This window comes from Pelophylax lessonae (assembly GCF_965119305.1).
Source record: "Pelophylax lessonae genome assembly, chromosome: 1".
NCBI classification, from domain to species: Eukaryota; Metazoa; Chordata; class Amphibia; order Anura; family Ranidae; genus Pelophylax; species Pelophylax lessonae.
In genome coordinates, this window is record NC_138768.1 from 651042226 (window position 1) to 651055500 (window position 13275).

The following is a 13275-nucleotide window of genomic DNA, read 5'->3' on the forward strand; positions in this document are numbered from 1 at the left end:
TGGACACCCAGCTCATAGCACAATAGCAGCAAAGGCATCCAGTGTGTCCACTCATCAGTATACCTCAACAACACACAAAATGGCCCCTGCCCCCACCTATAACTGGCCTTCATAGCAAAGAGCACATGGAAGGGCAATGCATGTGACACAAAAACAGAAAGAATTCCCAGCTCAATTCACCAACCAGTTTGGAAGTTCAGAATGGAGTCCATTTGAACTGTGGCGGCATCCTTGCGTTGGGGATTTCCTCACATTTGTCGACATCAAGGATACCTACATTCACATTCCAATATGTGCCAGTCACACTAGTGTTTTCTCTGCTTTGCTGTGGGAGAGTAGCATTATTAGTTTGTGGCGTTACCCTTTGGTCTCGCCTCTGCTCCTCGGGTCTTCTCAAAAGTGTTAGCCCCGGTGCTAGTCTTGTTGGGTCAATGGGCGATCGCGGTACTGGGCTACTTGGACGATCTCCTTCCGCCAGCGGATTATTTGCTGGTGGAAAAACCTGGAGATCATAATGCAAACTCTGCAGGAGTTCGGCTGGATTCTAAATTTTCAGAAGTCTACTCTGTTTCGGTCCTCGAAGCTGGACTATCTGGGCCTAACTCTGGACTCGGCCTTAGCCAGAGTGCTCCTTCCTCTGGCCAAACTCCAGAAGTTGCAGACTGCAATTTGTCTCCTGCTGTCCAGCTGATGGTCATCTCCCCGGACTTGCATGCGGGTGCTGTGCCTGATGGTGTCTACCTTCGAGGTGGTTCTGTTTGCACAGTTCCATACAAGGTCCCTGCAAGGGGAGATTCTGACCAAATGGGCCAAGACCCCGTAGACTATGGACAATCGCATCCGGCTGAGTCAGGGAACGAAGGAGTCCCTGATATGGTGGCTTAGTTCTCCAGCACTTGCTGGGCAAATCCTTCCTCCCCTTGGACAGTGATCACCAAAGGTGTCAGCCTGTCCGGCTGGGGAGGTCTCCTCTGAAAGCATTCTGCTCAGGGGATCTGGACACTGGAAGAATCCAGACTACCGATCGATATTTTGGAACTCCAAGCGATCAGACTGTGTCTGGATCATTGGACGGATCGTCTTCAGGGTTGTCCAGTGCGCATTCATAAGGACAAAGCTACCGCCGTGGCTTATGTCAATCACCAAGGGGGCACAAGAAGCAGGGTTCATACGGTCATGAAAATCCTGGAAAAGTCATGGGATTTTGACATGACACTTTCCAGGCCTGGAAAAGTTATGGAAAATGAGTAAACCCCACAAAGTCTTGGAAAAGTCATGGAATTTTGTGCAACTATTTAATTTAGAAAATTTCTCCAGGCCCCTTGTATTCTGTGGGAGCGGGGGACAGTAAGTGAACTATTTTCTCAGTTTCGGGTTTAGGCGGATTAATCAGCCGCAGCGCGCTGCACAGCTGAAGCCTGGTCACTGGCCTATTCAATATGAATAGACCGTGACAGGTTAGGAACTCTGCGGCGGATTGATCCGCCTAAACCTGAATCCAAGAAATAGTGCACTTACTGTCCCCGCTCCCAGGGGCGTACCAGCGGGGAGGGAGGGGGGGCGTACACTGGGGGGTGTCGGGCCGTACTGGGGGGTGTCAGCCCGGTGTCCGCCAGGCCGCCCGCATTGCCGTACTGGGGGGGGGGGGTGTCAGGCCAGTGTCCGCCAGGCCACACTGGGGGGTGTCAGGCCAGTGTCCGCCGGGCCGCCCGCATCTCCGTGTGAAGAAGGCAGCTGCAGCGGCAGGAAGAAGGTCAGTCAGAGTGTCTGAGCAGCCTTGTTTTGTGTCCTGGATAGGAGGGGGATAGGATGGGGATGGGATGGGGCAGCTGCATAGAGATGAGTTGAACTTTCCATATTCCTCCTGCTGTCGCTGAATGCTTGTTACTCCTCCTCTCAGCGGCTGCAGGAGGAATATGGGAAGTTCAATTCATCTATATGCAGCTGCCCCATCCCCCTCCTATACAACTTCCTTTGGCCCCCCTCAGTGCTCTTTAGCCCCCCCCCCTCAGTGCTAATAACACCCCAGTGCTTTTAACCCCCCCCCCAGTGCTATCAACCCCCCTCAGTGCTCTTTAGCCCCCCCCAATGTTCTTTAGCCCCCCCAATGTTCTTTAGCCCCCCCAATGTTCTTTAGCCCCCCCCCAATGTTCTTTAGCCCCCCCCCCAGTGTTCTTTAGCCCCCCCGGTGCTCTTCAGCTTCCCCGGTGCTTTTAATCTCCCCCCATGCTCTCTGGCTCCCCCAGTGCTCTCCACCCTCCTGTGCTCCCTGCCTCCCCCCTCTGTGATTTCCAGTCCCCCCCCCCCCCCTCCCACCGTGCTCTACATCCCTCTGGTTTTCCCTGCTTCCCCCTCCCCAGTGCTCTCTACCCCCCTGCGCTTTCCAACCCCCCTGCAATGCTTTCCGAACCCCCCCCCCTCCGTGCCATTCAGCTCCTCCAGTGTTCTCTGCTTCCCCTGTGCTCTCCCGCCCCCCTAGTGCTCTTCTATCTTCATCATGTCCGCAGTCTCTGACCATCTCTTGTATCATGTCTGCAGTCTCTGACCATCTCTTGTATCATGTCTGCAGTCTCTGACCATCTCTTGTATCATGTCCCCAGTCTCTGACCATCTCTTGTATCATGTCCCCAGTCTCTGACCATCTCTTGTATCATGTCCCCAGTCTCTGACCATCTCTTGTATCATGTCCCCAGTCTCTGTCCATCTCCTGTATCATGTCTGCAGTCTCTGACCATGTCTGCAGCCTTTGACCATCTCCTGTATCATGTCCACAGCCCCTGACCACCTCCTGTATCATGTCCACAGCCCAACAACTTTTTTTTACAAGGACTTGACCCTCCAGTCAAGTTAGTGTGTTCACAGGGTAGCAATGCCAGGGAAATGCAGCTTTAAAATGTATGGCTTCATCATGAAAAGTATGAGAGGTGGCTGGAGAAGGATCAGGACCCGGGACGTGCTAAATGTACACTGTGTCGTAAAACATTTGACATTTTGAACATGGGAGAGCCAGCGGTGTCTAGCCAGGCTAAAGGTGCAAAGCACCAGTCTGCAGGTGCGTGCTCGACAGCTTCCAATCCGATCGCTGGCTTTTTCACCTGTGCGCCTTAAGTGACACCGGCTCCCAGCTGCTGCAGCGGTGCTTCCATCTCATCCACTGTAAAACAAGGGACCATTTTGAGTCGCGCTGTATCCTGAAACGAAACCCTAAATGCAGAGGTACTGTACACTACAAAGATTGTCATTTATTTTAGTAAAAATATGCTGGGTGTGACATGGATTTTCTTCTTATTTAACATGTATACATAGACATTTCATGAAACTTTAGGTCATGAATATTTACGTGAAGTCATGGAAAAGTCATGGAATTGTATTGGTAAAAATGTGTATGAACCCTGAAAAAGTGTCCTGGCGGCTCTGGAGGTAGCCAGCATTCTAAGGTGGGCAAAACGGTTTGTTCCAGCCCTCTCCGCCTCACAATTTCCCTGGGTAGAAAATTGTCAAGCGGAATATCTCAGTCAGCAGGCATTGGACCATGGGGAGTGGTCCCTTCATCCAGAGCTGTTTCATCAGCTATGTCTCTGGTTGGTCACCCCTGAGCTGGATCTGTTGGTGTCTCGGCTCAACAGAAAGGTGCAGAGGTTTGTGGCTTGGTGAGGGAGTCCTCTGGCAGATTCCACAGACGCGCTGGTGGCCCCGTGGGGTCAGTATCATCTGATTTACGCCTTCCCTCCTCTTAAGCTTCTGCAAAGACTTCTACAGGCTCGAGGTAGAAGGGATTCCAGTCATCTTAGTGGCTCCAGACTGGGCTTGGTACGCCGACCTGGTGCAGCTGGTCATCAATGTTCCTTGGTAGCTTCCTCTCAGGGAGGATCTGCTGTCCCAAGGACCGATCTTCCATCCTGCTTTAGTCACTGGCTTTGACGGCTTGGCTGTTGAACGCCAGGTGCTGAGGGATAGGGGTTTATCTGAGTTGATTTCTACCCTGTTGAAAGCTAGCAAATCTACTTCTAAGATCTACCATCGTACGTGGAAGACGCACATTGAGCGGTGTGAGTCTCTTGGGATTCATCCTCCCTCCTCGGTGGCTCGGATCTTGACCTTCCTACAACGAGGGGTTGAACAGAAATGGCCTTGAGTACCATCAAGTGCCAGGTGTCGGCTTTGGCGGCCTTCTTCCAATTAATTTTGGCTACACACTCCCTGGTGCATACTTTTCTTCAGGGTGTCCGACATTGGTTCCTCCAGTGCGGGCTCCATTGTCGCCTTGGGATCTCAATTTGGTGCTTTCGGTTCTCCAGAAGCCTCCCTTTGAGAATCATTCCCCTGCTTATGCTGTCCAAGAAGGTGGCCTTTTTGTGGCTATCACTTCTGAGCGCAGATTGTCAGGACTGGTGGTGTTATCCTGTTGTTCACCTTACTTGGGGTTTCACACGGATAAGGTGGTTCTTCTTCCCTGTCCCTCCTTCCTTCCAAAGGTTGTCTCAGTTTTTCATTTGAGAAGTAAAGATGGGGGAGGCACCACTAAGTGCAGTATTATAAGGAATGGGTTTATTGCTAAGGATTAAAAACACTTACAAACAGGTAAGAAATGGTTGGCATCTCTAGGATCTCCTGCTTCTGCATCCTGGGGGACTTGATCTCTCTAATGTCACTAGGGCTGAAGGGCTGGTGTTCCTCTGTAGTGCTTCTGCGCTTGGCCAGCATGGAACGCGGTAGCTGAAGTCCTGTCCGGTGCGGGTCGGGGAGTCCTGACCACAGAGAATGTGGAGAATAGAAGACGAGGCTACATGCTCGGAGCCGACAGCTCCTTCATAAGTAAACTATATATATAAAATAAACAAATATTCAGCACTGAACCTAAAATTAATAAGTATTGGACTAGCAGCTGGACACTCAAGGGCAACCTAGAAAAACCTCCTGTAAGCATACAAAAAATAGTGCAGCGCAATCCTAAAAATGATAAATAACAACCACCAATATGATGATCATAAATAGGAATAAATATGAATAAAGTCCAAATCACAATAGTATAAATATGAATAAAGTCCAAATCACAATAGTAAAGTGCCAGATAGTCCTTTTGTTAAGGTGATGAAAAAGGGGCTCAAAGTAGACTGGTGAACAGTTCCAATATTAATGTGCCTTCCTCGGTGCCCACAAGTTCCCAACACCAATCATTCTCTGCCTATCACCTTATGGCATAGACCTGATTACGAAGTCCCGCCCATCGTAAGGACGAAACGCGTACGGGGGGAAGTCATGTGACCCGCGGCCATCTTGATGCGAACACCAGGAAGCAACACTGCACGCTCTGCATTTAGCTATTTACCTTGGGAATAATGTGAGTGCATTCTTTATCCATCCATTACTTAATAAAGCGATTTATAAACAGAGAGCACTAGATCCTGTTTTAATTTTTTTACAAATTGCGGGAGGCATTCCGGAGGCGTTTACCTGGCAGTGGAGGTATCATGCTGAGTGACCCCGCAGGGCCTGCCTACTGGTTATCTCGAAAGCTGTGTCCCCTGATAGTGGATGGTTAAGCTGTTTGACCCTGTAGTGTCTATGCCATAAGGTGAGAGGCAGAGAATGCTTGGTGGTGGGAACTTGTGAGCACCGAGGAAGGCACATTAATATTGGATCTGTTCACCAGTCTCCTTTGGGCCCCTTTTTCATCACCTTAACAAAAGGACTTTTGCACTTCTTCACCTCTTTTGGCACTTTACTATTGTGATTTGGACTTTATTTATTCCTATTTATGATCATCATATTGGTGGTTGTTATCATTTCTAGGATTGCGCTGCACAATTTTTTGTAAGCTCCTTTATAAGGCCTTCAGCCCTAGTGATGGAGCGATCAAGTCCTCCAGGATGCAGCAGCAGGAGATAGACCGTTACTCCTAGAGATGCCTACCATTTCTTCCCTGTTTGTAAGTGTTTTTAATCCTTTGCAATAAACGCATTCCTTTATAATACTGCACTTAGTGGTGCCCCTCCCCTTCTTATCTCCTGTACACACACAGAGCATGTGCACACTCTGAGAATGGCAGCCTAATCCCAGTGCAATAAACTTCCTGCATGGACAGCACACTCTTATTTTCCAGCCCTTTCTCTAACAGTACAGGTAACTCTTGTACATTGGAATCTTGGAGCACCAGACTCCCAACAATATTGTTCCTCTGTTTTTCATTTGAATGAAGACTTTGTGTTGCTTTCCCTGTGTCCCAGACCTAAACATCCAAAAGAAATTGCCTTGCATACCTTGAATGTGGTCTGGGCAATTACGGTGTACCAGGCAGCTACAGAGTCTTTCAGGAAGTCAAACTCTATTTGTGCTTATGGAGGGACCTTTTAAAGGGTTGTTCTTCTGCGACCATTTCCAGATGGTGATTCAGGCCTTTTCTATCAGGGGTCAGGTTCTTCCTTTCCCTGTCAAGGCGCGTAGTACCTCCTGGGCTTTCCGTCATCAGGCGTCGGTGATGCAGGTTTCCAAGGCGGCCACCTGGTCGTCGGTGCACACTTTCACAGAGTTCTATATAGTGGATGTGTTGGCATTTACGGATACTTCTTATGGCCACAAGGTTTTGCAGGCTGCTTTTTAGAGGACCTTATCCTCTTTGAGGGTGTATTGTTTTTTTCAGGTGGGCTTCAGTTGGTTTGGTTGAGCTTCTGTTTAACTGATTGGCTATAGTTTAGCCTTGGGAATTTCTTTTTTGCTGTTCCCACCCCTCATGTTTTACACTGCTTTGGGACGTCCCAATGGTTAAGAATATCTGGAGCTGTGTCCGGTAATGAACATGAGAGAAATGGATGTTACGGTAAGTCAAAAATCCCCATTTTTACTTTCGTTTCATTTTTTTTTTATTAAAACTGATTTTTTTTTTTCTTTTTAAAAAAAATTGCGTTTGAAAGACCGCTGCGCAAATGCAGTGTGACCTAAAATATTTTAACAACTGCCATTTTATTCTCTAGGGTCTTTGCTAAAAAAATATATATTTGGGGGTTCTAAGTAATTTTCTGACAACAATGTCAGAAAAAGGTCCTAAAGTGGTTAATCTTTGACAAAAAAAAAATGGAAGCTGATTGGCTACTGTGTGCACAGCTGCACCAGATTTTGCGCTCTGCAGTTTTAGTAAATCAACCCCTGTATCTTGCTGGGCATTGGTTTGAGGTGCTTTTGAGACCATCTAGAATTAATTGACACGTGAATTTGACCTGTAGTTGACCTCCTTCTGAACTTCATTTGAACTGCTTAAAAGGGGTTTTGCATTCTTAGACTGTGAACCCAAAGCCTGCTTAAAATGGACAAAAGCCTGCGGACACAGACCCGAAGTTAGTTCATATATTGTGAGTGTGATAGACTTGCCCCAACCAAGTATTGAGTGCATACTTAAGTGCATACTATACTGTACATGGACATACCTTTCAGTAAGCCAACATTTTTGTATTATAAATCCTTTTTTTTTTTTATTGGTCTTATGTAATCTAATTTTCTAATACTGAATTTTGGGTTTTTACTAGCTGTAAGCCATAATCCTTAAAATGTAAAAGAAAGAAATGCATGAAATGGAAAACTCTGTGTATAACGAATCTATATTCATGTGAATTTCACAAATTAACTTTTTGATCTAATTTTTTGAGATGCACCTGTACTTGAGTAAATTAATTGCATAAGCAATTTAAAGGAAATTATACAGAGTTTTGTCATTACATGTAATAACTGCTCACATTTTGAATGCGAGGGTTCCTCAAACAGTTTCCGCACTTTAACTCTATTATATTTTTATATGTGTGTATGTATGTGTTAATGTATATACACACTGGAGATCAAAATTAGAACAACCTACAATTTCCTAAATTTTCAAGGTCACCGCTTAGTCCTATTTGAAATTATCCAAACAGGAGTAAAAGAGCAGTTTTGTTCAGCATATTTGATGGTACATTTATTTTGGAGCACAGAATAAAAAACTTAAGAAGAATATTGATCAAAATTAGAGAACCCTTTCAGATACCTCCCAGTTATTGGTGTTAACCTGGCACCTGGTGGCAATTTCTTTAAATTTTCTGACAAATCCTATTTAACTGGCAGCCTAACTTTCTAGTTTTCACTGACTTTGCAAGATGGTGGGCTGTTCTACAGTGACTAAAACCCTCCAGCAGCAGGTGAAGACCAAAAGGATGACCCTTTCAGCCATAGCAAGAGAAGTTTGTGATTCCAAATCTATGGTTTCTAGAATATTGCATCTTTTCAAAGTCATTAACGCATTCAAGTCCCCCCAGAAGGCTGGTCATCCATGAAAGACAAATACAATAGAGGATAGGATAATGTGGAGAATCTCAATGGGCAATCGGTTCAACACTACTGCTGCGATTGCTCGCCAGTTCAGCGCTGAACAGAGATGGATCTGTCTCCTCATTCAGTGTCTTACCGTTTAGGAGAATTTGGACTGAAAGCCCACTATGCAGTGACCGAACCTCCCATTAGCAGAAAGAATCAAAAGGCTAGACTAACCTTTGCTGAGGAGCATGGTGTGTAGATAGAGGAGAATTGATCCAAAGTGCACTTTAGTGATAAAAGCAAGTTTAATTTATTTGGGTCCAATGGGAAACATTATGTTCACCGTCAAACTGGGAAAAGACTGTATCCAAAGCGTGTAAAGAAGTCTGTGAAAGGGGTGGGGGGTGGGGGGGTTACTGCAGCAGGATTTGGGCGGCTTAAGCCTCGTACACACGCACAGATTGTTGGCCGACCGATCGGCTGTCTTTTGTCCAGTGTTGTTTGTTGGTTGAAATGTGCTCTAGACTTGCACTGGACTTTTGTTGGCCAACAAAAACCAACTTCAGAAGTGATGTCATGTGATGGTTGACTTTCCGTGTGTTTTTTCTTCTCTGAGCATGCCCAGTGTTGCTCATCTGATTTTTGTCTGCCGAAATCTGTACTGACTGAGGAACAATCGGCCGTTCTGTTGACACCAACAAAAATTTTATAGCATGCACACCAGATTTTTTTCGGCCGAAAATTCGCAGTTGGTTGTCGGAAGCATCATACTAACAAGCCTAGAATCGGCCGATCGGACGTTGGCCGACAATTTATGGCCAACAATCTGTGCGTGTGTACGGGGCTTTATACAACTAGTGCATGCAAATGTTTACCAGAACCTTCTTCAACAACATGTTTCTTTCCCTGCATTCATCATGCAGTCAGCCAACAGTTTTAATGCACGCAATTCCCCCTGTCACACAGCAAAACGGCTAAAGCAGTTCCTTGAAGCTGCAAACATTGAAATAATGAAATGGCAAGCCCAGAGTCCTGAGTAAACCCAATAGAAAATCCTTGGCGACAAAGTAATGCCCAAAAAACCCACTACAGTCACCGAACTGTGAGAGACAGGAAGACGAATAGAACAAAATCACACCAGAGCAGTGTTGGAGACGAGTAATGTCCTGTGGCTGCAGATGTGCTAAAGTCATCTTAAAACAAGCGCCTGTACACCACCTACTAATTGTTGATTGTTGTAACCTTCAGAAATTTTAGTTGTAATCTTTCTCCATGCTACAGTCATTGCTGTTTGATCATGGATCAATTTTGATCATGGTGTTTTCTACAAAATAGTTTTTTTTTTTTTTTTTTTTTTAAGCGCCTTGGTTATTTTGAAAAACACTGTTCTATTAGCACAGTATAGCCAAAACAAAAATTCCATCACATGTTGAGCAATGAAAATTATATTATTTCTGAAGAAATCAAGTATTTGTAAGTTCTGTAATTTTCATCTCCAGTGTATATATCAAAGTGCAGAAACTTTTTGAAGAACTCTCATATATGATTTCTGGGCAGGAATCCTGCAGATTAGTTATTGTTTTGTTTGTGCCTATGTGCTATATTAAGCATTAAAACATTTGTATGTATTTATTTGCAGCCACTGTAGAAGAGAGACTGAAGATTTATGAGGACAGTTGGATTAAGTTTCCAAAAGGTTTAGTGCCAAGGAGACTGCCTTTAAACTTCTTAACAGGTGTGTAAAAAGATCAGTTTTCCTTCTAATGTACAATTGCTTAGTTGTTTGTTCACTCATAGCTCTTTGTTTTTTAGGTGAAAAATTTAGGGTGTGTTTGGATAAATACTTAAGGATGAACTTCAGCAAAGGATGTCCTCCAGTTTTCAACACTTTGCGGTTGTTGTACAATGACAAGGAGAAGGTAAAGTATTTGTTTTTTGGGTAATGGTGTCTATTTGTAGTTAAATATAACTCTTTAACACAACACTGTAATTTGGGAAGATTTGTGGCATGCAAAACATCCATCAACTGGATGTATCCTTTAGTGCATATAATAGCTCCTTGGTTATCTAGTCAACCAAAATTCTTCCTTATGAAAAGGTTATTTGTGAAAATTGAAACTAGCATCCTGAGTTAACTAGCATCCTGCACAATTCTACCCTAACTCTCAACCTAGCTGAAACCCCTTCATGCAAGTTACCAGTATAGGGAAGTCTATACTATGCACTATGTTCTGTTTTGTTAATGCATGTATGAAAAAGAAACCGATCAGTGTAGATTTCATGTGATATTCTTCAATTTTGGTCTGTTGATGCAATTGCTCATTCCATTTGATTACATTGCCTCTGATTTTTTATTACTCACTGGTGTGTTAGTCTGTTTCTAAGCTTTTTTTTCTTGGTATGTTCCAGGTGGAGATTATTGAAAATCTTGTCGTAGGTTATGAAACGTCACTAAAAAGTTGCCGACTGTTTAACATTAATGGTAAGTGTAACTAACTTCTATAGCCAAGTTTATTTTTTGTCATTGCTGAACAAACAGCAGTTTTCTTGGTTTGTCGTTGTTTATCGTAAAGCCCAACTTTGGGCAAATTTTTTTTTCCCCCCATGCAGTAGGGCTGCATGGGTTAACTGCTCGTTTTGTCTAGGTTTTTTTCTTGGGTGAACACAGCACCTATACTCACCCAATCGTTTGATCCTTTGGAAAATGGTGTTCTGCACGTTCAGTGGTGGACTGTTCCTGACGTCTTAATGCCGAGAGCTGGTCTATGGGTGTGATGATATCAGGAACCGAACAGTCCACCACACAAGACCACTGAACTGCGTGGTGGGTGTGGGGGGGGGGTGTTAGGAGCAGAAGAGACCAATCTTGCACTGGAAGAATCAGAGGATTAGGTGAGTAAACCTCAGCTCTCTGTACCCCTAGACCAAAGCGAGCAGTTAGCCCATGCAGTGCAAGCACAGCCCCACTGCACAGTAAAAAACAAATTGCCTGAGTTCTGCTCAATGGAAAAAAATAGCCTGTTTTCTGTATCTAGTATTAAGGTGAGCCTGTAATTTTAACATTCAGTGCAAAGTAACAGGTGTTCTTAATGTGCTACTTCTTGCCCTTCTGAGTCCAGTAAAATATCTGATTCCTATGGGTAATGGAGGATTGTGTGATTTCCATTCCTTTTATAATGCAGAGTTTAAGCTTTAATCACCAGACTTCTTTAAAGTAGATATTTCATTTTTTGTTGGTAGTTATTCTTGACATAGAATCCTAAGTCTCTCTTATTTAATTGTACAGATGATGGAAAAGAAGAACCACCAACTACATTACTGTGGGTTCAGTACTACTTGGCACAGCACTATGACAAGATTGGTCAACCATCATTAGCTCTTGATTACATTAATGCAGCTATTGAAAGCACACCAACGTTGATTGAACTGTTTCTTGTGAAAGCTAAAATATACAAGGTAGATTAATATTCCTGCTTCATAGCTAAGTGACAGTAGCGAAATACACCTTTTATAGTTTTTAAGTTTTAGAAAGTGTTTAAATGCAATTATTTTGTTTCAGCGTCTTACATCCATAAAACACCCTCCTGTGTACACAAGGCGTCTCCTGTAGGGTCCTGCAGCCCATGCACAGCCCCATGAGACCTGGTGTCTGTAGAAAGATGAGCTCCCAACCCTATGACTGGGAGCCAGTCAGAAGTCTTCCTTACTGAAAGATCACTCTGACAGCCAATCACAGTGAGCTTTCAGTGCAACATTTGTAAGCCAAAATGAAAGTAACACACTAAGGCAGGCCATAGACGATTCGAATTACGTACGATTTATCGTTCGATAAACGAAAGCGGCACTCGTGCACATCATCGAGTGTACCATCAATGTGAGCCGAAAATCGTACGACAAAAAAATATTTTTTGTGCCTTTTAACCACATCTCTACCGGACACACTCCCTACTGTTCTGTGTTTTGTTAGGCGAAATCATACAACTCCCCCACTAATGATACGAAATTCGGCCGATTTTCGCAAAAAAACCCAACATGTTGGATATGTGAATTTTTGCTGTCGTACGAAAATCGAACGTTTTACATACCACACTAACGATACGAAAATCGTTCGATAACACTGCCATTTACGATTTTCGAACGAAATTTGAATCGTCTATGGCCTGCCTAAGCTGTCTGATCTCCTCAGTTCTCTGTCAGACAGGTCTGTGTGAGAACTGCAGCTGATACAGAGGTATGTTTGTGTGCTCAGAGAGCTGCTAGTTGACCCTAATTAACCAGGACATGCCTCCTATTTTATTAGTTAACCCATTCATCTCAACCTGTATAAGCATTATTTCAGTGTCATCTCCTGTTCCATGTTTCTTTTTTAAGTTATTTGTTGGGGGAAAAAAGATTTTATAAAGCCCATATATACATTATTTTTAAGGATTTATTGTTAAATATGTGGTTTAATGTATATCTGTTTTTTTTTTTTTTTTAAATCAGTAAGAACTTTAAATCAATGATGCATTATGAGAAAAGTGAAATTTTGGTGCAAAAAAAAAAAATTAGACTATCATCAAAAAGGTAATTTATTTCAGTAATTCAGTTCAAAAAGTGAGTCATATAGTACAGACCAAAAGTTTGGACACACCTTCTCATTCAAAGAGTTTTCTTTATTTTCATGACTATGAAAATTGTAGAGTCACACTTCAAGAGGTAGTCACCTGAAATGGTCTTCCAACAATCTTGAAGGAGTTCCCAGAGATGCTTAGCACTTGTTGGCCCTTTTGCCTTCACTCTGCGCTCCAGCTCACCCCCAACCATCTCGATTGGGTTCAGGTCCGGTGACTGTGGAGGCCAGGTCATCTGGCGCAGCACCCCATCACTCTTCTTCTTGGTCAAATAGCCCTTACACAGCCTGGAGGTGTGTTTGGGGTCATTGTGCTGTTGAAAAATAAATGATGGTCCAACTAAACGCAAACCGGATGGAATAGCATGCCGCTGCAAGATTCTGTG

The 13275-nt window shown here is 44.1% G+C and overlaps 1 protein-coding gene across 1 annotated transcript in view; it reads left to right on the plus strand.

Moving 5' to 3' along the window:
* The window catches only part of NAA15 (N-alpha-acetyltransferase 15, NatA auxiliary subunit), a 137692-nt gene that overhangs the window by 47653 nt on the left and 76764 nt on the right, over positions 1-13275 (plus strand). The window contains exons 8-11 of the mRNA XM_082259847.1: positions 9917-10012; positions 10090-10196; positions 10687-10759; positions 11564-11733. Coding sequence (XP_082115973.1) covers positions 9917-10012; positions 10090-10196; positions 10687-10759; positions 11564-11733 — 446 coding nt within the window. The remainder of the gene's footprint in view (positions 1-9916; positions 10013-10089; positions 10197-10686; positions 10760-11563; positions 11734-13275) is intronic.